Source organism: Crinia signifera, chromosome 6 (genome assembly GCF_055691185.1).
Source record: "Crinia signifera chromosome 6, ASM5569118v1, whole genome shotgun sequence".
Classification (NCBI taxonomy): Eukaryota; Metazoa; Chordata; class Amphibia; order Anura; family Myobatrachidae; genus Crinia; species Crinia signifera.
Genome location: NC_139222.1, coordinates 266,926,209 through 266,951,258, shown reverse-complemented (window position 1 = coordinate 266,951,258; position 25,050 = coordinate 266,926,209). Strand labels below are relative to the sequence as shown.

At 48.1% G+C, this 25,050-nt stretch overlaps 1 protein-coding gene across 1 annotated transcript in view; it reads left to right on the top strand.

Moving 5' to 3' along the window:
* FANK1 (fibronectin type III and ankyrin repeat domains 1) overlaps window positions 1-25,050 on the top strand; it is an 82,759-nt gene that overhangs the window by 5,754 nt on the left and 51,955 nt on the right. The window contains exon 2 of the mRNA XM_083149529.1: window positions 20,477-20,654. Coding sequence (XP_083005655.1) covers window positions 20,477-20,654 — 178 coding nt within the window. The remainder of the gene's footprint in view (window positions 1-20,476; window positions 20,655-25,050) is intronic.

Here is a 25,050-nt window from a genome sequence, read left to right as displayed (position 1 = left end):
AATGTCGCCAACCGAGTGCTTGAATATCAAACAGTGACGAGCAATTGGCTGGTCACTGTGGCCAGATTGAATGGCCTGATTGATGGCTGTCCTATGCAGGGCCATGCGTTCCTTAAATTGACGCTGGGTCTTCCCCACATAGGACAGCCCACAAGGACACGTTAAAAGGTAAACAACATAGGTCGAACTACAAGTTAAAGGAAACTTGATAGAAAAACTCTTCTTGGATGAAGGATGGAAAAACACATTGCTGACAGTCATGGTTTTACAGGTAACACAACCCAAACATCTGAAGCACCCATTTTTCCTAGTGAGGAAATGTGTGGGTGCTATTTTATCCCAACCCGATATATCAAGTTTGACCAAATGGTCCTTCAGGTTGGATTGTCTAGAGCAGTGGTAGCCAACCCTAGCCCTCGAGAGCTACCAACAGTGCACATTTTCCAGACAACCTAGCTGCTGCACAGCTGCAATCATTAATCACTGACACATTTTAAAAGATACACAGATGGAGCTAATTAGCTCACTTGTGATTCTTTGAGGAGACCTGCAAAACATGCACTGTTGGTAGCTCTCGAGGACTAGGGTTGGCTACCCCAGGTCTAGAGTAACTGGGCATAAGTTGTGTATTGTGTAGAAGGGGCAAGTCCTTATCTGTGGACACAATTGGCCACCACCTCTTTGCCAGAGCGGTGGTGCGGCCACTGTCCACTGAGAATTTATTTACCCAAGGAAATTTACCTGTGGGACTATCAAGGGTTTTATCAGATTTCTCACGTAGGGTACTATCCCTGGACATTTTAAGGACTTTGTCTCTGATGGGTAACAGAGTAGAATGTGGATAACCCCTCTGTACAAACTTATTGACCATGGTGTTAAGGGCCCCAGGTACTGCTTTCTCATCATAAGTAATCCTCTGTACCCTCAATAATTGTGAGTACGGAAGACCACTGCGCAGGGGAATGGGATGTGAGCTATTATAACGCAACAGGGTATTTCTATCCGTTGGCTTAGAATATAAAGCTGTAATCACCTGACCACTATCCAAAGTGATATCCACATCCAAAAACTGAACATTACCCAAATCAATATGAGAGGTAAGCTGGATGACACTGCCACTGTTGTTGTGTGCAATTAGCAAAGCTTCAAGTTGTGTAGGGTTTTCTGACCAAAAAATGAGTAAATCATCGATGTATCGATAATAAAGCACAACACCAGGAATGAGACTGTCATCTTGAAAAAACAGTTGTTTCTCTATACTGTACATAAATGTATTGGCGTAGGCAGCAGGGGCCACAGCGGACCCCATAGCTACGCCAGACCGTTGTAGGAAGAACCTCCCATTATATAGGAAGTAATTCCTGGTCAGTACAAGTAATAACAGGTCCAAAAACAGTTCAATGGGAGGACCAGTCTACAAAGGATTGTTGGTCAATAATTGTCTCACCGCCTCCACACCTGCACCATGAGGGATGCAGGTGTGGAGGCTGGACACATCGGCAGTACACAGACATGAAATGGTGGACAAATCCTTGGTAAGATGTAGGTCCCTCAAAATCCTGAGCAAAGAGGTAGTGTCCTTTAGGTAAGAAGGCAATGCTTGAACACAAGGATTTAGTAACCCATCCAGAAATACTGATATCGGATGGTACAAGGACCCCCTGGCAGAGATGATCGGCCGGCCAGGGGGATCCTTGAGTGCCTTGTGAATCTTGGGAATACAGTAGAATAATGGCACCACAGGGTAGTCCACTGATAGTGCCGATTTTAGTTCAGGGGAGATCATGCCATCACGCACAGCACCATTAAGCAGCTTATCCAACTCGGCTTTGTAACCCCATGTGGGGTCTTTGTCCAACACACCATAGGTGGACCTATCACTGAGTAAACGATCACATTCTAGGAGGTAATCTTCAGTGTTTAAAACCACCACAGCTCCGCCTTTATCTGCCCCACGAATGATAATGTCCCTACGTTTGGAAAGGGACTTAAGGGCCTCATTCTCCACTTGAGATTATGCTGTAGTGGCATAGACGTTGGACACTGAAACAACTCAGCTTGCTGTTCCATAAGCCTGGTAAACGTTTTAATGGCTGGATTGGACGTGATGGGATCGAACTTGGATCTCGGTGCAATCTGTCGAAGCTTCGGAGGAATAGGTGAAACCGATGTAGTCGATGGTGTAGGCGATGATTGTCGGCCAAAATGGTCTTTTAGACGTAAAGATCTATTCAGTCTATAGGTATCAACCTTCCACTTATCAGTGCCAGGAAGTAACTGTGCGTGTTCTTTAATTAGTGTTTGAACTGCAGCTTCTGTTTACAAACTACCTGTAAAATATTGTGTCACATAAACCCGTTGACGGGATTAGGGAGGTAATGCTGTGCTGCGGCATGTAAGCGGACCATAATTCTAATTCAATTTACAGCAACAATAATGGTTTGTAATCTTATCACAATAGCCTTAATGGAGCCTTTTTTCCCCCCTTTGTTTGCATGGAGCGCCTGCGTTACCCGGGAGAGTGCAGTAAATGTCAGGCTACGGCCCAGTCTTAACTGTGCATCTCATCTGATAATTCACAGACGCCTCACGCTGTGCTCTTCCATTGCCAATCATAATTACAGCTGCGACTTGCACCACGTTTCTTTTTTTTTTTTGCTCTCAATTAAAATGCAATTTAATTACTGACATCTAGCGTGTTCTTTTATTTCAATCATATTTTCGACCATTTAATGATTATCACCACCTGCTACCGGCATTTGCAGCTAACGTGCATAAATTCTGCACGCTTCCACCTTCCAGCAATTTTGGATATATCGTACGTGCGCGGGTTTGCAAATTTTAGGTGTGCCCCGCAAACCATCACAATTTTTGGGCACTGTCTCTCCATTCGAGTGGTGGGCTGCAGTGTCCCGCGGGGGAGGAAACGTTGGCGGATCACTCAATGCATTGCAGCGGTGAATAAATGTCACGCGTACGCTATTTATGCTGGGTACACCCTACTGCGACCAGCAATCGTGGTGTCTCCTGGTGGCCTGGTTTATTAAGAACCTTGGTTAGAAGAAGAATGGAATGACTGAGATAGGCATGTAGTGGATTAAACATCCCAGGCTGTGATGACCTTAGGGAAGCATGTGACTCGGCATCCAATAAGATGCAGGGATGGCAAAGTAAGTTAGTTGTGGATATGAGTTGCAGGAAGAGGAGGAGTCTTCCTCTTTTTCCGGAGTTACCCTCCCTCCCCTTTATTTGGATGTGGGTGGGTGTTTCTTTTGCGTTGACTGTTTGGATGGAAAGAACGGCAGGTTAATTGATTTAAGATCTTCGTTAAACGATGATTTGTTGCATATAGTTGGTTTTAATGCGCTCCTCTTCGTTGACTATAGGACTTCACTAGATTACCCGGTCGGGGGCATCGACACAACCCGGGCGGGTGGGCAGTCAATGTAGGAGGCTGAGCGGATACTGCTTGTTGATAGGATATTTGTTGATTAGGTAGGATAGTTATGGGTGGAGCTTAAATAATTAGCCGTTCTTTCCATTAATTAATTACATTAGTTGAAAGTTCTTTAATAAATACAGCTAACTATTTCTGCCAAACCTAAAGGCCCCCATACACTAGGGCGACTTGTCCTTAGGACAAGTCGCCCCCGACTTCCCCCTGAGCTTCCCCGGCTGCTCCCCGGGGGAGCTTGATTAGATTGGCACTAGATGTGCCATTTTTTACATTTGATAAATCGTCTCGATTTATCACATGTAAAAAACCCGGGGAGCAGGGGGGCTGGGGACGCTGCGGGGGTAGGGTTACCACCTAGTCCCTTTAATTCCGGACACATGTTAATTACACAGGTTCTGTGGCAGTTTAAAATCAGGTGAAGTGGAGTCTTGAAGTCAGCCAGCCACAGAACCTGTAAATTAATATGTGTCCGGAATTAAAGGGACTAGGTGGTAACCCTTGGCGGGGGACACGTCTGTGTCCTCCGCTGCGGGGGACAGCGTCTGTGCGGCGAGGCGGTAGAGGGAGCAGGGGGGCTGGGGACGCTGCGGGGGACACGTCTGTGTCCTCCGCTGCTGGGGACAGCGTCTGTGCGGCGAGGCGGCAGGGGGGCTGGGGACGCTGCGGGGGACACAGGCGGCATAGAGCCGGGCAGGGGGAGCCGGCGGGAGCTGTCAGTGCTAGAAAAAAAAAAAGCCTATACAATGAATGAGCAGCCTGTGATTGGCTGAGCGCTCTCTCAGCCAATTGCTGACTGGCTGAGAGAGCGCTCAGCCAATCACAGGCCGCCCATGCATTGTATGGGCTTTTTTTTTTTTATTCAATACTGACAGCTCCCGTCGGCTCCCCCTGCCCGGCTCTATGCCGCCTGTGTCCCCCGCAGCGTCCCCAGCCCCCCCCCTGCTCCCTCTACCGCCTCGCCGCCCCACTAGGTCCCAAGTCGGGTGGTCGGGCGTGCAGCAGGTCCGACCACCCGACGCAGATCCGATGCGCACGGGACCGCGCATCGGATCTGAGGGGACATCAAAACTAGCCGATTTTGGTCCGATTTCGGCCAGATCCGACTGATCTGGCTGAAATCTGACCAAAATCGGCTAGTGTATGGGGGCCTTAAGTCTCCGAGTCTTTTTATTTCAGTTAAGTGTTAACTATCATGCAAACACAAGGTCACACATCTGTTGCTAGGATGTTTAAATGCACTGATCTCCCTGACATGATTTGTAAATCAAGAGTATGGTGACCTGTCTGCACCGTCCTACCAGGCTCCCCGCGTATCCCCATAATGGTCAGTAACTGGTGCTTTTTTAAAAACTTTATCCAGAATTATCCAGTTGCGGAGTTGCCTTCTGTGTCCGTTGGGATAAATGGAAAATGTGTATTTTCCAATAAAGAGGCTGGTGACCTCAGCTCTCGGTTCCCTGCAAGTGCTTCAATATAGTTATTTTTGCTCTTCGACCAGATTTCATGTATTTTGTAAATTGCTTTTCACCAGACAACTGTTCCCATGTACCTATTACTGCCCTAAGCTTTATTATGTTACGTGTTGTAAAAGTTTCCCCTTCTGAAATTCTTTTGGTAAAAGGGGAACAGCTTACTTCTTACTCCACAGGGTACTTGGTATATTGACCCACTCTGTGCCGGTTATGGGTCATTGGGTTGACCAAATTTAGGTCGACATGCATTGGGTTGACTACTGAAGGTCGACACCTGCAATTTGTCGACATGGTTGGAAGAGCGACACAAGCATTACGGCGACAATGGGACGGTCAACATTCAATAAGTCAACAGGAGTTTTTCAGTTTTTGTCCCAAATATCAACAGTCGATATGGACATCGCCAAAAGTGTACCGCCCCCCTCGCATGGTTCACTGCGCTTGCCATGCTCCGTGCAGGGTGCCTCTTTGCACTTTGCACGCTATTATATTCTCCCACCACGCCCTAGTGGATGGTAGGGCATGAAATACCACCTGTCGGCACATGTTAGCTGTCGGCACAAACAAAATGTGAAAAACTCATGTCAATGTTTTCACTGTCGACGTTCCAACCCTGTCGTCCTTAGCCATGTCAACCTATTTCAGATCTCACCCTGAGCCCTGTCGAGCTTCACTGGTCGACCCAATCATTGCATGTTGACGGAAATGGGGTCGACCTAGTGACCTCATACAGACCATGGGCAGGAGAATTGCAGTTCTGGGTTAGAATAGATCACTGTAATTTAATGCATGGATGTCCATGTACTCAGCTGAGAACACTGGCTCTGAGATCTCGCTTAGCACACAGCGCTGACACATTGATGTGTACTGAGCGTTCATGCTCAGCATTCTGAGTGATCTAGCATCCCTCAACGCTCAGCTGGTCGCCCCAAGTGTAGGGCGCATAAGCATCAGAGAGTGATAAAGTACCAACCAACCAGCTCTTTCCTGCAATGTTACAGGATAAGTTTGAGAAATGACCATTAAAAGCTGGTTGGTTGGTATTTTATCTCCTTCTACTTTGTCTCTTTCTATGTTACTTAGAACATAGGGGCCGGTTCTGGTTCACATGTTGTGAACCATTTCTGCGCATGTGGAAACCCAGACTGCGAAGGGACACATCAGCTGGGCTTACTGTATATGGCAGCACCACTGGATTTATACAATAGCACACGGCAGTACCGCTGAACTTATAAGGCAGCACTTGGCAGCACCACTGAAGTTATACGGCACACATGGCGGTACCCCTGGAATTATATACGATGCATGGCGGTACCCCTGGAATTATGCGGCACACATTGCGGCACCCCTGGAATTATACGGCACACATGGTGGCACCCCTGGACTGATACAGTACACTTGGCAGCACCCCTGGAATTATTTACGACACATGGCGACACCCATGGTTCCCTAAAATGGCAGGAATGAGCGAGACATCTGCTAGCCTGCCTTGGATCAGGTAAGTTGGGGGGGGGGGGACGGGACTGGTTCTCTAGGAACCAAACCCACTCATCTCTAGTTTCTGTAAATCTTTACTGTATTTGTACCCTTTTCTGTTTAGGTTATCAAATACATACCCTCCAACTGTACAGATTTTGCCGGTACAGTACCGTTTTTTTTACGGTTTGTACCGGCAAAATACAAAGTGTACCGATTTTCAGCCGGCCGTGGGTAGTAAACAGTAGCACCCATTCCCAATGGTGCTTTGCAGGCCCCGGCCAGCGTGCGTCGCGCTGACGTCACGCGGCTCTGACGTGTACCCTCCCGCACTCCTCTGTCGGCGCATGCTCTGCTGAGGCGCCATGGAGCAGGACGATTGTGGAGCACCTGCGGCGGCTGGCGGGAGTCGGGACGCAGTGAGAGGGGAGCAGTGAGCGGCACACAGTGAGTGGGCAATTGCATACGCAGGAATTTAACTTGACATTATTCGGAAAGGAGATGTGACCACGCCCCCTTTCCGTATGTGTACCGGTTTTTGCAGTCCAAATGTTGGAGGGTATGCAAATACCCTTTATTCTTTCCATACTTCCCCGAAAATCATGTGACCCTCTCGGCCAGTCATAAAAGTGGGTAAGTCTTCTGGATCCTGGCTACCAACATCACTTATCCCGGCGGTGACACCTTTTGTGCTGAATGGCATCATCGTAGCCATAGGCGTGCGCAGCCCATTTTATTAGGGGGTGCACCATTGGAGGGGTGTGTCCATCACCTCCTTCTGGGCGTGTTCATCACCACCCATGGGCATCAGTGCAAACTAAATAGGTGACTTAAGGTCCATACACACTGGGTGACTATGCCCAGTGTGTAACGACAGCGATGATGACAATCATCGCTGCGGGGAAAGACGCTCAGTCAATACATACTGAGCGGCTTTCCCCCTGCCCGGCGCTGACGGAGGGGGGAGGATGGCGTTGCATAGCGCAGCGCTATGCAAAGCCATCCTGAAAGCCGCTCATCTGCTGGTATACCCAGCAGATGAACGGCTTTCCCGGCGATGTTGCGGGAGTGCAGCAGCACTCACTGCTCATCGCCGGACCATACACACTGGTCGGCTTTGAGCTGAAAGCCGCTCAAACAGGCAGTTTTGAGCGACTTTCAGCTTAAAGTCGCCCAGTGTGTATGCGCCTTTATTTATGTATATGCATTTCATAACATTAGAAATAGTGACAGTGCCACGCACAATAATGCCCATTACATATAATGTATTGCACAGTAATGCCCATTCCACATAATGCTAAACACCATAATGCCCATCGCACAGTAATGCACATTCCACATAATGCCACACCTCCATGCCAAGGCTTTACTAATTTTTACACGTCACACAGCCATTACATAGTATACCATCTGCTAAAATGCTGATTACACCTTATGCCACACACCATAATGAACATTACATGTTGCACCTCACATGTGATGCCCATTACAAGTTGTGCCTCACAACGTACTGCCCATCACACTTTACGTCTCAGACAGTGATGCCCATTACACATTATGCCTCACACGGTTATGCCCATTACACATTATGCCACACTGTGATGCACTTGCTACACATTACCACACACTGTGATGCCCATTACACATTATTTCACACACGTGATGCCCATTTCACGTTATGCCATACACCATAATGCCCATTACATATTACACAACACAGGAAAGATGGGGGGGAGGTTCAAATATGGACAAATAGAACAATATAGATGGATGAGGGGAGGGGCAAACAAGATGGATGGATTGGGGGGGGGGGAATAGACAGATGGGGACAAAGTACCATATATGATATTGGGGGACAGACTGATAGACAGAGGGAAGAGTTGGGGGGGGGGGGGGGGGGGCAAAAGACAAACTGACAAATAGATGTCACCAGACAACAGTCAGCAGCTCCTCCTCTCTGTGTGTAACATTTCTGGGCATGGTGCGGCTCTGGGCAGCAGTGTGTCCTCATGCGCTCCTTCATGATGCGGCTCCGGGCTGCAGCGCCTCTGTTACCTGCGGCTGTTTCCTTCCTCATCCCCCCTCCCCCCTGGTGTGGCTCTGGCACGGCTCTTGCGCGATGACGGCAGCAACGATAATGATTCCTCCTCCTCACTCACTCTTCCCGGCAGCAGCTCCGCCTTCCGCTGTGCCCAGTACACCTGCTGGCAGGGAAGAGGATTTGCTCCCTTCCCTCCCTCATAGGCACAGCGCGGAGGCAAGGAATATAAAAAAATCAAGAGGGTGCACTTGTTACGGGGGGTGCCGGTCATTAGGAGGTGCCGGTGCACCCCTGGCACCCCCCGTGCGCACGCCTATGATCGTAGCCACAATCACTGATGTGCAATGATGGTAATCTTGACAATCATGGAAACCACTCCCCCAGACAGCACCATTTGACTTGCTGCTCCCCTGTCCCACCATACCCCCATGTGACTTGCCACGCCTCCTCTTCCTGTACTGTTTCTGTTCTTTGCTGACCTGGTTGCCCTGCAAATATTCTCCTATCCCACTTTCCTGAAATCTTCAGCTTAGTACGAGGTCAACAAATAACATTCTAGCTCCCTTTAATCTAACACATGCTACAAAATACTAGCTAGAATTTAATTGGTTGCTGTAGGCACAGTGGCGGATCTAGACTTCTCTTCTAGGGGGAGCGGTTTACTGTTTAAATTTGACCCTCCTCCTCCAGTCCTGACTCCTCCCCCTTCCCATTCCTGACTCCTCCCATTGTAAGACTGTCCCCCCAAATAATAATAATAATAATAATAATAAATGTAAAAGAAAAACCCTGCATGGTGGGGTCTGCATCGCAAACACACTGTACAGGGATGTGCAGCCGGACACACCAGCAGCCGGACAGTGCACACACAAGGGAGCTCCAGGCTGTGGCTGCTCCTACTCATCAGGCGACTTCATCCTGAAACCGGGCACACGCCCACCGTGTGCCCGCCGGGCAGTGCTGCAGACACAGCCCACCCCACGCTGTCTGTGAGCAATCAGGGTGGCAAACCACCTAATTTACAGCCCACCAGCCAATAGGACGGCAGGATGGGGAGAGAAAGCCCAGCTATATCAGCTACTGGGTGAGAGGCGGCGTCATCACCTCCCCATCATCACTACTATCATTACTCAGTGGGTGCAGATGCGGCCGGCAGCAGTCAGGAGTATACCCCTTGCCCCCTGCAATAATTCCACTGGCCTAGGGGGGGCGACCGCCCCGTTCGCCCCCCTTAAATCCGCCCCTGTGTAGGCAACACCCTCCCTTTGTCCTCTGTATCTCCCCATTCATTTGTATTTTTCAAGGAACTTTATATCAAACGTATTAGCACCGATATAATAGCAGTGTTGTAGTTTTACACTCACATAAGAAACATTTCTCCTGCAACTAATAATACAGTATACTTGCTTCATTCTTAAGGCCCATACACACTTGACGATTTTCACCTGAAAATCGGTCAAAACAGGCGTTTTGACCGATTTTCAGATGAAAATCGATTAGTGTGTATGGGACAGCGACCCCCGACTAGCGATGATGCGCGCTCCCGCATCATCGCTAGAAAGGTCTTTCATCTGCTGGTTTTACCAGCAGATCCAGCGATGATGGATGGCTTGTCATCCATCATCGCTGTGTGTGTACGCTGCTGGGCTGAAAGATTAGCCACTTTCAGCCCGGCGGTACGCCCCGCTGCCGCCCCCCCTCCCCTCCCCCGCCTGTCATACTCACTTGTCTACGCTGACGCTGCCCAGCTGAATCGCTATGTCCGGCTGGCTGCTGCTGTGGCGGCTGGCTGCTGAAAGCCCTGCTCCCCGCCTGTCTCACCTGCCGTTCCCCCGCTGGTCACCTGTGCGCGTCCTCCCGGGTCAGGCCACATGTGCAGCTGATGCACCCCCCGCCTCCCTCCGTTCTGCTCCACACGGAGCAGCACTGGCCACCAATGGTTTTTTTTGTAAGCCAGTAATATATAGATTGCTGGCACATGCCAGCAATCTATATATTACAGGTACCACTGGGCACCAATGACAACCATAAGCCAGTAATATATAGATTGCTGGCCCATGCCAGCAATCTATATATTACAGGTACCACTGGGCACCAATGACAACCATAAGCCAGTAATATATAGATTGCTGGCACATGCCAGCAATCTATATATTACTGGAACCACTGGGCACCAATGACAACCATAAGCCAGTAATATATAGATTGCTGGCACATGCCAGCAATCTATATATTACTGGAACCACTGGGCACCAATGACAACCATAAGCCAGTAATATATAGATTGCTGGCACATGCCAGCAATCTATATATTACAGGTACCACTGGGCACCAATGACAACCATAAGCCAGTAATATATAGATTGCTGGCACATGCCAGCAATCTATACATTACAGGCACCACTGGGCACCAATGACTAAGTTATTAGCCAGTAATATATACATAGCTTGCACAGGCCAGCAATGTATATATTACTGCCCACCATGGGTTAAATAGAGCCGGAACGGGGCATAACTGCGTTCCGTCAGTTCATTTTGGAGGAGGAACGTCCGCTCACCTTGCCCTGCTCTCTGTCCCTGCCTGCATCATTAAAGGAGACAGCCGGCAGAGTGGTGGTAAACCCGGCTGTCTCAGAGCAGGTCCAACCATCCGCTGTGCGGCTATTTTGAATGACACGCCTGCTTGCAACTCGCAAGCCACCGTCGCCTGATTGGCTGCGAGTCGCAGACAGATGGACCTGCTCTGAGACAGTTGGATGACCCCACCGCTCTGCCCAGCGGTCTCCTTTAGTGATGCAGGTGGGGACAGACAGCGGGGCAAGGTGAGCGTAAGGATGCAGTGCACATAGCATGTTACCCCTGGCACCGTACATGAAAACCCTAGCAATGAGCATGTAGGTAAGCGGCAGTTATGTGTCATTATATGTAATGGGCATTACGGTGTGTGGCATATGTGTAATGGGCATTATGGTGTGTGGCATATGTTTAATGGGCATTACGGTGTGTGTGTCATGTGTAATGGACATTACGGTGTGTGTCATAATGTGTAATGGGCATTACTGTGTGTGGCATAATGTGTAATGGGCATTACGGAGTGCATAGTCCCTTGTCCCACAAAGCCATGCCTTACATTTTTCGCAGGCCAGCAATGTATATGTTACCGCCGCCACTGCCCCTCCTCCCCCCGTGTATATTTTGTTATGGCGTACCGTATACATTGATTTCTCCCTACATGCGCAGCTGCAAATGAAATTTTGCCGTGCACACGTTTGGGATTTTTCCCGGTCAGGGCGGTGTGGGTGTAGTTTACCTGATCGTGGGCTCCGAATATACGCAGCCCAGCAATCAGCTCTGAATCAGGCACCAAGAACTGGAATGCACTGAATAAAATGGCCCTTGCTCCCACCCTTGTAATTCAAACCCAGCCCATTATGTAAATCGCCTTTTATGTGAAAGATTTTCAGCAAAGTCTTTCACCTCGTGAAAATCTCTTGCTCTTTGGGAAAATGGCTCAGTGTGTACGCACTACTTTGGGGAAAGATATATCTATCAAAGATTTTGCCAAAGTCTTTTGAAATGAAAATCTTCTAGTGTGTATGGGCCTTAAGTAAAATAAAAAATACAGCAAGACCGGTGCAGAGAGAACTTATTTACATGATACTGTTCTGAGTCATGCTTCGCCTGTCTACAGCTGCTGTATAATGCAGGTATCCTGTATAAAGTGCATGATTTTACAGTGGCAAGGAACGGAGATAGATTATATTTATATTTGGCCTCACACGAAGCTTCTGCGCCGCGTTAAAGGAGAAATTAAACTATTTCGCCTTAAAAAATAAAGCGCTGGTATGATTGTTCTAATACCGTCGGGTTTACAGGCTTCCATTTCACTTCTGTCACAAAGGCTCCTGGATTATTTTTTTATGCATTACCGGTTTTATCCTATTTTACATTCGGTTCTTTCTAATAACACAGGAAAGTTTCTCGCCGCCCTTGGCAACTATCAATTCATTGTGTAAGAAAATGTATTAGTTGCAGTATACCCCCAAACGGTCGTCTGGATTATCCTGGCCGCTTCTTTAATAAAGGTATTCCGAGTGAGTAATCGCGGCCAAATCTTTTCTTTTTCTTTCCCGTGGCTTGCAGATCGTGTTCAGTCATTATTATAATGGGGTTTGGAAGATTTACCCTAGAAGGCGGCTTGTTTTTTTTTTTTTTTAATAGCATTCTGATTTTCACCCATTTATTCAGTGGAATGTGCTGGTCAAATACAGTGGCGGATTATCCCTCGGGGCGACAGGGGCCTCCCACACCCGCCACCCCATTGCTGTGGCATGGCAGGCAGCGAGGTCGGACAAGGGGGTCCCTGCGGTGGATGAGAAGTCAGAGGCGTTCCCATCCGCCTTAGGGACCCCGCTGCTGACTTCCCATCCGCCGCAGGGACTCCGCTGCCTCCCCAGCGTACGGACCACGATGCCCGCACTGCCCAGGTACCAGGGGGGAACCTGCCTTCGCGTGGGGAAGGGGGTCTGGACCTTTTGTTGTCCAGGGCCCCCACAGATCTTAATCCGGCCCTGATCAAATATCTCAGTGGTGTTTCAGTGCTGTCAGGATAAAGCCTTAATCTGGGACTGTGTTGCCTTAATTGCAATAACTAGCAGGAATGAAGTGGCATGGTTGTAAGTAGGAGAGTGCGAGAGGTGCCGTAGTGCACAGCGCTGGGGGGTGGTACCGTCACTGCACCTTGGAACCTTTAAGTACTATAGCTTGTGGGGTGTGCTACCAGAACTGGCCCATGATACCTGCATGTGGATCACAGGGTAGCACTATTGCAGAGCTACCCAAGGTGCCCTTAGGGGGATGTAGTTGCCAACCTGGCACTCCAGATGCCAGTGGTTTAGAAGACCAGTGCCGGAATCCTGACACCTGTCAGAATACTGGTACCGGAATCCCGACAACTGGCAATGTAAGTATTAGGGGTAGGTTGGGTTTTGGCTGTGAGGTTTAGGGACAGGTTGCGGGCTAGGCTAGACTGTGGGAGGGGAGGTTAGGGATAGGTGGCTTTTAAGGGAGGGTTAGATTTTAACCGTGTGTTTGTGGGGGGGAGGTTTGGTTTATGCTGTAGGAAAGGAGGGTTAGGGGGAGGTAGGCTGTCTGGATGCTGCTGCCGGTCCACCAGCATTTTCAGCTACAGTGATCTGTACCCAACCGTCCTTTGGATACTCCAAGCAGTTCTTTGCTTCCCAGAGCTACATATAGAATAAAACTTGCCTGCTCACAATAATTATTATCCATTTAACATCGAAAACCCATGGCTACTGGGTCAAGCACTACTGGTTTAACCCTACATCAGTTAATCGGCAATTAAACCTAACATCCCACAATTTTTTTCCAATTTATTATCACTTTTATGACCCAGTTTGTTAATCTAGTGTTTATTCTCTAGTGCCCTGCACCTTTTTAAAACCATGCAGTTCGTCTTTCCTGCCTGGGGTGTCGCCATCTGCTGTAGTGTCTTGAAGCACTGTCTGGTCTGTATTGAGATACAGGCCGCAATGTGTTAAGAACGAAAACAAACAGCGACACCCCGGGCAGGAAAGAAGAACTGCACGGGTTTAGAAACATGCAAGGTGCTAGAATGGACACTAGTTAATCTACAGTATATAGAGGGAGCATTTAGTTTATACGGGACATTTCTGCCTGTTAGATGGGCAATTTACCTTTTAGTGAATACACAGATGTATCTAAGCAACGGGCCCTTTACTGTAGAAGAAGAAACATCCCATAAATGTAAACTCTAAGAAGGGCCCTATGATCTCAGGTAGAAATAACATCCGATGCGGTCCGATGGTCATTTTAAACCACCGCACTCCCACGCTGTGCGTAGATGACACTTTAACGAACCTCCCACACAGGGAAATATGTTTCCTTCCAGCCCAACGACTGTATTTCGCAGCGTAATTGGTGCTGTTCCCACGTTCGTGTGTTGACTTCTTTCTAGTGTGTGAAGAGATATACTGATATGAATATTTCAGTGCCCCGGGGTACCTTATTACGGAGAAAAGTAACTTTGCCATATCAATTATTACTTAATCCTAGGAAGATGGCAATCTCTTCTAGAGCGATCGTTTTTTATTTTGCCCGTCATGACAGTGTTTTTGTTAAAAAGTTGTCAGTGTTGTTTTAATCGACTAATGTAATTTGAATGGTTAGGGAAAAGATTAATATTTTTCCATTACTTGTTTACACTCCTAATTTTGACAGTCGTTCTTATACGTTTTTATCACCTGCTTTTGGGCCTGATTCCGAACAAGACGCTGTTTGACTTGTTTTTGGACATAGCAGTGATGCGATAATATGCTAATGCACTGTCAGGGAGGGACAGAGGGAGTTTTAGCATCCCTGCAGCGCTGCTTTACAAATACAGACGATGCAGCACCAAATACAATCAGTACAACTGCTGTTTTGCTGGTAGAGACCATAAAAAAATGGCATTGTACCGGTTAAATGAGTAAAGTCGGATGGTACTGCCCCTTGATCAGAACATGTGTCCTGAATTGTGGGGGAGGGGTATTGGGAGGTATTTCCCTGCAAATAGCTTTTATTTAGCTAAAAACACAGAATGCGAACAAAGTAAAGCCAACTAAATGGGTGCTTTAAGAGAGGGGGGGGGGGGGGGGGGCGGGTGCAGGCTCCACTTGTGCCATGTATGTCAGCTCTAGGATGCCTCGGTGACTATTTCAGATGTTTGATGACCATGATAAGATCTCTCGATGACCTAAGATCATTTGGAATAAACTCCTTTAGGACTCTTATGAGTCTCACCTGGCAGAGGCGTCTCTCTGGGAGACAATGGGGTCACCTGCTGCTGGGCTCCTGCTCCCACGGGGGCACCTCTCCTCCCCTGCGAGTGTGCCGTCGATAGGGCTTCTCTGGCTGACCCTCCTCCCTCCCTCCTTTGCAAGTGTCACACCCTGTATTAGAACCCAGGACCTGTTCCACTACAAGCAGATTGGATTATCTAGGCCCCGCCCCCTCAGGATCCCCTCTATTTGTTGCATTATACCTTATATGACATGGGCCAGCCCCTCTCCTTTTAGTGATCAGGTGCATCTTTCCTCTGGCACTTTCTGGACTCCTTTAGGACTCTTATGAGTCTCACCTGGCAGAGGCGTCTCTCTGGGAGACAATGGGGTCACCTGCTGCTGGGCTCCTGCTCCCACGGGGGCACCTCTCCTCCCCTGCGAGTGTGCCGTCGATAGGGCTTCTCTGGCTGACCCTCCTCCCTCCCTCCTTTGCAAGTGTCACACCCTGTATTAGAACCCAGGACCTGTTCCACTACAAGCAGATTGGATTATCTAGGCCCCGCCCCCTCAGGATCCCCTCTATTTGTTGCATTATACCTTATATGACATGGGCCAGCCCCTCTCCTTTTAGTGATCAGGTGCATCTTTCCTCTGGCACTTTCTGGGAAGGTAGTAAGATAAAGGGGGTTATTCTAGTCCATTCTTTCTGACAAAATCCTTCTTAGATGGACAAAACCATGTGCACTGCGGGTGGGGCAGATGTAACTTGTGCAGAGAGAATTAGATTTGGGTGGGGTTTTTCTTCAAAGTGAGATCTATATTGAAGTGTAAAATCATGCAGTCAGTATTTTCCCTGCACAGAAACAAAATAACTCACCCAAATCTAATTCTCTCTGCACATGTTACATCTGCCCCCCTGCAGTGCACATGGTTTTGTCCATCTAAGAAGGATTTTGTCAGAAAGAATGAACTAGAATAAACCCCAATGTCGGCCAGCATGGTCCATGCCTTCTGTAGGCCCTTAGTGGTTGCTATTGTATCCACAGTGAATCTTTGCGTGATCACTGTACTTCTCTCAGGTTCTGAATGTCCAGCTTTCAAGTTATAATATTGCAATTATCATTGCATCACAATAGGGCCAGCTCAATGCAAGAGTGATCGCACACTTCTTCCTGCCGGGTTGCCGCTTTATGGTGGTGTTAGCCCATGCATGCAAGATCTGCAAAGCTATTACTGTGAATATCTTGTTTTATACCATGTGCATAGGATGTATGGGGATGGCTGACTAGAGCTGGTCCCTGTCGGAAAGTTCTCCGATACCACCCATCTCGGTACATACCAGGGATGCTTAGTGCTGGTCATTTAAAATGATGTTACTTTAAAAAAAAAATTAATAATGAAACCCCAACACCACCCCAATACCCTTCCAACATCGTTGTATCATTATATGTATCTTCTTTAAATGTAGTTCTATGTCTTCATCATCTTTGCCCTTGTTTAGCTCCCTTTGTCGGTCGCAGGTGGTTTGATTCAAAATTTAAATAGAGGAGCCACATCAACTGCCACCAACTGTCATTCCAAACTCACTCCATGGCAGTTGGTGCAGCTCCCCTGTTTAAATTTTTTACTGTGCTGCAGTCCCTCCTCTGGTGGCCATTGCACTCTACCGCCACTGCCCTGTACCACCACTGCACTGTACCGCCACTGCTTTCCGAGCCAGCCTCAGCAGTGTCGTGTTTCACTGCTACAATTGTAGCGGTGATAGAGATCGCTGGGTCTGCTGATCTCCGAACCAGCTGTCCCCGTATCTTTGCAGTGGTGAATTGCTACAGTGATTTGGTATACATTGCAGCTACCCCCTGCTAATTGGATACTAAACTGTCGCTGGATGCTTATATTAACATCACAGAATAGATTCCAGAAATACCATTAAATGCACGGATTGGGTAAAACATTCCATAAATTCAACAAGCATCACTTCATCTACAAGCTGTACCAGCATTAAAACATACAGACTTTTTTTTTTTTCTATGCAGGTTGTCTCTATCTGTTTAGCCTAAAAATAGCAGTAAATAGGATTTGCTGTCAGGAAATCTAGGAATAACCTGTAACTAGGGATGACTGAGCCCATGGCGAAATGTTCTAGTGTTCTGCAGTACTGACAGCAAGGATAATGCGCGGAATGTTTCAGTGCTGTCCACGGTGTTGAAATTTATTATGCAAATGTTCACGGATGACCTGTAATACATAACCCAGCAACTATCCATAGAAATGTATTGTATTGCACATTATATAAGGCAATACGTAAAGCCGGCCATACACCTGAACAATGTCTGCCAGATCCGCTTGATTTTGACGGGTCGCGCGACGGATTGTGTGCACATCGTGAGTAATGTTGTTACGATGCGCGGGTCGAGCGGTTGGCCTCTGCTCATACGTGCTGCCCGTATGATCTGTCGGCTTTCATTGCGATCGTAAGCAGATCGTCGCTAGAGATGTACGCTAGTGCATTTGCAGCTGAGAAGTTGTACACACCGGTCATGCTAAAGTATTCAATTGCTGTGGCCGATTACCACCTGGAAACGTGTTATGATGCCAGCCGATAATCGATCTTCTCTGTAAATATTGACATTACTTACGTCTCTGAATTAGATGTAAATGTAAAATGAGGCATTTTTCTACCTATGCAGAGTTGGCCTGATGTGAGATGCAAGCCACTCTCCATAGGAAGAATGGCCCTCCCTCTCCATGCACTGCTGTAGATGCACTAGGAATATGCAAGGGGTGTGACTTCCCTGTATCCCCTCCCTCTACATGCAAATAACTGCTGCACATGTGCCAGGAATGCGTAAGGAGGGCGTGACTTCCCTGTAGCCCCTCCTCCATGCGATTTAGCACGAATCGCATCACTGGCTGTCGCATATTTTTCTCAGTAAATGGGCGGTTGGGTGGCAGTAACAGCCAGCAGTTAGGATTAGGAGTATAGCAATAGGCTGCAGGAGAAGGTTAGGAGGCTGTCCTGGGATTTTAGGAATAGGCTGTGGTGGGAGGTTAGGGTTAGTTTAAGGAGGAAAGGTTAGGTTTAGGCTGCGCTGGGATGTTATGATTAGGCTGTGAAGGGAAGTTAGGCTGAGCTTGCGGAGGAAAGGTTAGGAATAGGTTGTTGTGGGTTATGAAAAGGCTGCAAGTGAAGGTCAGGATTAGGCTGTGTGGAGAGTTATAAATAGGCTGTAATAAACTACTGTAGGGATTTTGTTGCTTCAAAAATAAGTGCCATTGGTGGCAATAGTGCAACTGGCCATCAATAGTGTCATACTATGCAATGTATGACTATCAATGTTTTTACCTGATTGGCCTTTGAGCCAATCAAAACAAGGGGGCAGGCATGGCTTTAAGGGTGTTTGGGGCGGAGCGGTACTTGTTTCCTAGCACGGCGCCCACGATTTTGATCTTACTGCATCTTATACAAGCGCATCACATACAATATAGCGGCATGCAATGCAATTTTTAATTGTACAAGCACCCAGATGGGTGCTTACAATGTTAAATGCACCCCTATTGTCAACGCCACCCCCACTATCAACGCCAACCCAAAGCATTGCGAGCGCAGCGGTACGTGTCCTCCGACCTTTTCATAACCCCACTATCCACGTCGGCGTGGAGTTGACTTTAGATAGTGTGGTGAGCGCAGCGAGCCACCGAGCCCGAAGCGTGGCGAGGTTTACTTAACATGTATTCCGCGTCCGCTCGCCACGCTTTGGGCTCGGTATCTAAAGTCAACTCCACGCCGGTGTGGATAGTGGGGGTATGAAAAGGTCGGAGGACGCGTACCGCCGCCCATTGCGGGCTCGCTGCGCTCGCCATGCTTCGGGTTTGAGTTGATAGTGGGGGTGGCGTGGACAATGGGGGTGCATTTAACATTGTAAGCACCCATCAGGGTTGTACAATTAAAAATCGCACTGCATCGCATAGCATGCCATTTGCTGGCATGCGATGCTATGCGATATTTAATTGTACATTCCGGGTCATTTTCCCGAATATCGCATCGCATACATTATGGCATGGTATGCGATGGGCGCCGTGCTAGGAAACAAGTACCGGCGGAGCTATGCTCAGTGTCTCAGCCCCTTGGGGGGAAAAAGAAACTATTTGTTTATGCTTGACATCGATGGAGAGAAACCTCTCCCCCATCGATGCCAAAACTATTCTACATTGGTCATGATTTTGAATCATAGATGGTCAATGGCCATCCCTAATCGGTTTCAAACTTGCTGGATATAGAGAAAGAGAGCTGTGAAGACAGACTGACAAAACTGTCGCAGCTCAAAGTGGAAGTAAAAACTGTCACAGCTCAAAGTGAAAGTACATTGCAGAAGCAGTGATTTTGATGGCTTTTATCTAGTACTGGATAATTCCCATCTGGCAGTGAGTAAATTTTAGTCCTGGGGAAGGGACACCCTCTACAATACTACATGAGGGGTGAGGGGAGGAACAGGTGCTGCCTACAAAATATGCCCCCTCCATGCTCTCTTCCCCCAATACTTTCCCCTGTTCCCATCCGATGGAGATGGGACCGACCAGCGTTGATTATATAAAGTAGATTATTATCAGATCATTTCTTATTAAGACTGGTTACATGATTAGGAAATGCAGGTTTATGCTCATTAAGCATAAAGGTCCATACACACTGGTTGATTATGGACAGCGATGTCATTGCTGGGGGGAAGCCGCTCAGTGCATACACACTGAGCCACTTTCCCCCTACCCGGCACCATCAGCGGGGGGACGGATGGCTTTCCATAGCATATCCCTGATCTAGTGTGGCCTGCCTTCAGTGTCCCCCTCTCTGTGCACCCCAGTGGCATATCCCTGATCTAGTATGGCCTCTAGCTTTCGGTGTACCTCTCTCTGTGCATTGAGTATTCCTCTTATGCAGTTGGATTGATTCACTGCTTTAGTACAACATCATGATCTCTAATGTAATTAGCTGCCAAAGGCTTAGAAATGCTAATTTATGCGCTTGAGTTAAACCTATATAAATCAATATACACTTTTTAATTATTTCAGACAAATGCAAGGCCCGACATTATGTAAGGATATCCAAACTAATTACCGAACATTTACAATTCCCATTTCTCTTGTCTATATCTGACAATCCCATGTACGTTCTATTATTCCCTTTTAATTTTGTGTTGCTCAAATAATAAGGAAACCTGTTTCTTTACAGGAGAAGATGAAATTCAGCGGCCGGACCCACCAGTCGTGGGGAAGGTGAATCACCACAGCATCGAGCTGTACTGGGACATCCGCAATACCTACCCCCGCAGAGGGCCTTCTCATAAGCTGGTCGTATTCTCCATTGAAGAAGAGGATGAGAAGACTCATGCGTATGGCACCATTTACTCGTAAGTGCCGGTGTTATTTTTAAATGTAAAGGTTTTTGTTTTTTTTTATAACATCTGGGTTTAAAAAAAAATGTTGTTCTGTTTTTTTATTTTATGAAGTTGCTGCAAATTACCCCCAAACCATTATTTGTTTAATACCTTTGTAATTCAGCTAAATTTTGGGGCGATTCAGACCTGATCGCTCAGGTACGAATTCGATCCCCCTGGCCGATGGTGGGGGTTTCTGTACGTGCGAATATGCATATAAGCACGCCTATAGAAATGCTGGGTGCACCCCTACGAACGCTGGTGTGTCCATGTCTGCTTGGGGCGGGCGGCTAACGTCACGTGACTTCAGCGCCCACCCCCAATTGGGCAGAAAGCGGTCACCTGAAAAGTAAATATAGACTTACTTTTCAGATCAAAGGCTAGAAAAATCAGCCGTGCGCAGGCAGATTGACAGGTGGCCGGGTTTTGGCGGTGGCCCCGGACCCTTTCAGCCAGTTTGTTCGCAGATGAGTAAGTCACAGGCTACTCCGCGACGGCACACAGAGGTGCATTCATTCCGCGGTGAGTGATAGTGAATGGATTTGCACTTTTTCGCAAGGCTGCAATGCCATTCGCAGCCTTGGACAGGGGGCCGGATTTCACTCTGGTGGGGTGGCGGCTATTTGATTGAAGGGTTCTGCTTTCAGGTCTGAATCAGGCCCAATGACAGGGATCAGTGGTGGCTTGAGAGGTGGGAGTCTAAAATTCAAATAGGGGAGTCACACCAGCTGCCACCCCAAACACAGTCAACATCACAGCCGGTCCTTGCTGGCAGTTGGTGCGTCTCCCCTATTTGAATTTTGGACTGTGCTGCAGCCCCACCTCTGGAGCCGCCACTGGCAGGTTAATATACTGACGCACACGATCCTGATGGTCAAACTGCCAACAGCAGAATGGAACGGTCCGGATCCCAATGGATCCCAACGGTAAGTATTGGGTTTATGGTTAGGTTTAGGGTTAGCTACAAGGGGGAGAGACGGATACGTTTAGGCTGCGGGGGGGGGGGGGGGGGGGGAAGGCTGCTTCTTGTTCCTGTGCGCCAGGATATCGATATTAGCCCGGTGACATCAGCCAGATGAACAGAATAGAGATAACAGGGACATAAATAATTATATTGTGATAGACTGCAAATAAAAGTATAGGATCTGTTATCTGGGATACATTGCATTCAGGATGAGGTATTGTTTTCGTCTTCATTGGAGCACTATCCCTAATATATTTATTACCAGTTATGTATATAGCGCACACATATTCCACAGTGCTGTACAGAGAATATTTGGCCATTCACATCAGTCCCTGCCCCAGTGGAGCTTACAATCTATATTCCCTACCACATGTACACACACACACACACACACACACACACACACACAGACATTCTAGGGTTGGAGCCAATTAAGCTATCAGTATATTTTTGGATTGTGGGAGCAAACCGTAATACCAAGACAAAACCCATGCAAGCACGGGGAGAATATACAAACTCCACACAGTTGGGGCCATGGTGGGAATCCAACCCATGACCTCAGTGCTGTGAGGCAGTAATGATAACCATTACACCATCCATTAGTGCCAAAATCAGAGTGGAACCGCCAGGGCTCAGCAGCAGACCGTGGAATAGCAGAAAGTCATGGAGAGACAGCATGGACAGTCACTATGGCCCTTATTCTGATCGGTGCGGATATTCCCGAATTCTTTCGGTGCGGGCCGCACGCATCGCTGTGCGGCAGCGTGCGGCCATCGTCCGTAGAAACGCCCACGTGTCCTCCGCATTCGGACGGACTCACTCTGTAAGAACAGGGCGTGTGTACGGACGACATATAAACCATGCGTGTGCGGGGGAAACACTCCGATTCTACACGGTCTGTCCGCGTATGCACGGCCTTCCCGCGTCAGAACGGACGCGAACCGGCCACTACGCACACATGCGGTGTACTTCCGCATACAACAAGACTACTGTTATCAGAGTTCCCACATAGATCACATGACACACTTATGCAATTAGCAAACCACTTTGAGAACAGATTGTTGCTCCTGGTCATCTGTTATTTAGCTAATTGATCCTGGTATGGTACCATTTGTTTTGTTATGTATTTTCATTTTTTGCCTAAGTTTGTTTAATAAATGTTATTTTGGCCCCACAAATGTCTGTATTAATTTAGACATGCAGAAGTGGCATGTGTATTAGTATTAATATTATTACGTTGTGTGCATTATTTGCAATGTTAAAGTGTGTGACAAGTGCAGCATGTAATGTTCCCTTTAAGCTGAAATGCTTCCAATTGTAGCAGTGAGAAGCGTGTAATTAACAAGTAATGGGTAAAGTATGTGATTGTATTGGGTTCAGGTGACATTGGTTGAGGTGCGTCCGTCCTGATTAGGCGTTCCGATTGCCTAGCGCATGACCGAGTGGTGTCCGCAAAGCAAAAGTAACCTTTTGGACACCGCACATTTCTTCCCTTTTTGTTCGCGTGCATTCGGCGTGCTGTCCGAATGCACGCCTACCAATATATGTGTACTCCCCCGTGTCCGCCCATGTTTCCGCCCAGTTTAGCCCACTTTGAAACTACGCCCCTGTGTCATTCCGCATGACGCCCATAACACACCCCTATTGGCCGAATGTATGCGGTGCACAGTTCTGTACGGGATTAGTGAGAACATGTACGGAGACCATGCGTGGCACATGCGCGTCGCGTTCTCCACGCATGCGCAGACGGCTAAAAAACGCCATCCGAAATAATGCGGAAAAGTCCGCACCGATCAGAATAAGGGCCTATGGATGGACATGCCTTTCTCCTCTGTTCCTGCTGTAGCTGTGCTCCTCACAGTGACTACAGAGATGTCCATTGATGGCTTTCTCCTCATTTCTTGCTGTAGCTGTGCTCCTCACAGTGACTATGGAAGGAGATGTGCATTGATGGCCATCTCCTCATTTCCTGCTGTAGCTGTGCTCCTCACAGTGACTACGGAAGGAAATGTTCATTGATGCTTTTCTCTTCACTTGCTCCTCACAGTGACCCAGAAAGTTTTATTTTTACGACAAATGTTAGCACACGTAATCAATGTATAATTTCCAACACTAGCTAACACTATCTCATGATGGCATTAACCTTACCCTACCCATGACAGAGAACATCAAAACTGAGTCACGGCTCACGTTGACCATGTATACGCATGACAGTGTAACCTGCCCATCAATACCAAAAAGTAATTCCAGAGCAGGGGGGGTTATCATGGTTAAATATCAGGTGTTCAACATTTCTGCATCACATTCCAATTTGCATTATATTAGGTACCGGTATAAACAGGGGTGGATTTAGGGGTCAGACCGCCCCTAGGCACAAAACTTTGGTACGCCCCACCCCACCCTGCTTACCGGTTTCCTTCTGTGTGCACCTTCCGTTGGTGGTGTAGTGTGTCTTGCACTCCCCGTTGGTGGTATAGTGTGTCTTGCACTCCCCGTTGGTGGTATAGTGATACTTCGATGCACGTGGAGGCATCCTCCTGCGTCTCCCCTTCAGGGCGCACTGTACTTCCGGGTCCGTCAGTGCGCACAGGCACAGCACATCACCAGGGCCGGCTCCAGTCAGATGCGTGCGCACACAGTGCGCTGTGATCGCATCACCGTCCTTGGTTCTGCTCTCACCCAGCTATTCCCTCAGCCGAGCCTTCCCGCACCTTGGCTCCTTCTGTCAGGGCCACCAGGGCGGGTGGACAGTGACACGGACACTGTGGCCTGCCAGACTCTGGTGTGTGCCTGGTAAGTGGTAACCCTAATTGTGCCACCCTTAATAGGTGCCGCCCCTAGGCCCGTGCCTCATGGGCCTAGTGGCAAATCCGGCCCTGGGTATAAGTGGAAGGGGGGGGAGTAGAGCAGGGGGCTGAAGGACATGAAAGGGGAAAATATAGTGTAACAGGTTCGCCGTTCAGATAGGACACAGCAGGCAGTTTTCAGTATTTGTGCATGTATTTGATGTCATACAAGCCACAAATCTATTTTACAGCAAATAAAACTTCATATAGACAATCGAAGCAAGATATATGTCCTTGCAGCGCTCCGTGTGTGCAGTGCCTCCTGGGATCGGTAGTCCAAATCCCCGACGCTACAATACTTATGCCTACTTACTAGCCCCTATCGGGCATCAGCGCTATGAGAAGTAAACCGAACAAGGTTTAAATCTCTTCCACTGCAATCAGCCCACTTCCCACTTGTGGCTGTGCAGGTCTGAAAACCTGGACTGGAGTCATGTGCCTGGGAGCCCACCCATCTCTCCCCCAATCACACCTCAGTGAACCATTCCTGGCTTTGCAGTGAACCAGGTTCTGTTACCTTGACAGGGCAGTTGTGACCAGAGAAATACAGCACTCTGTG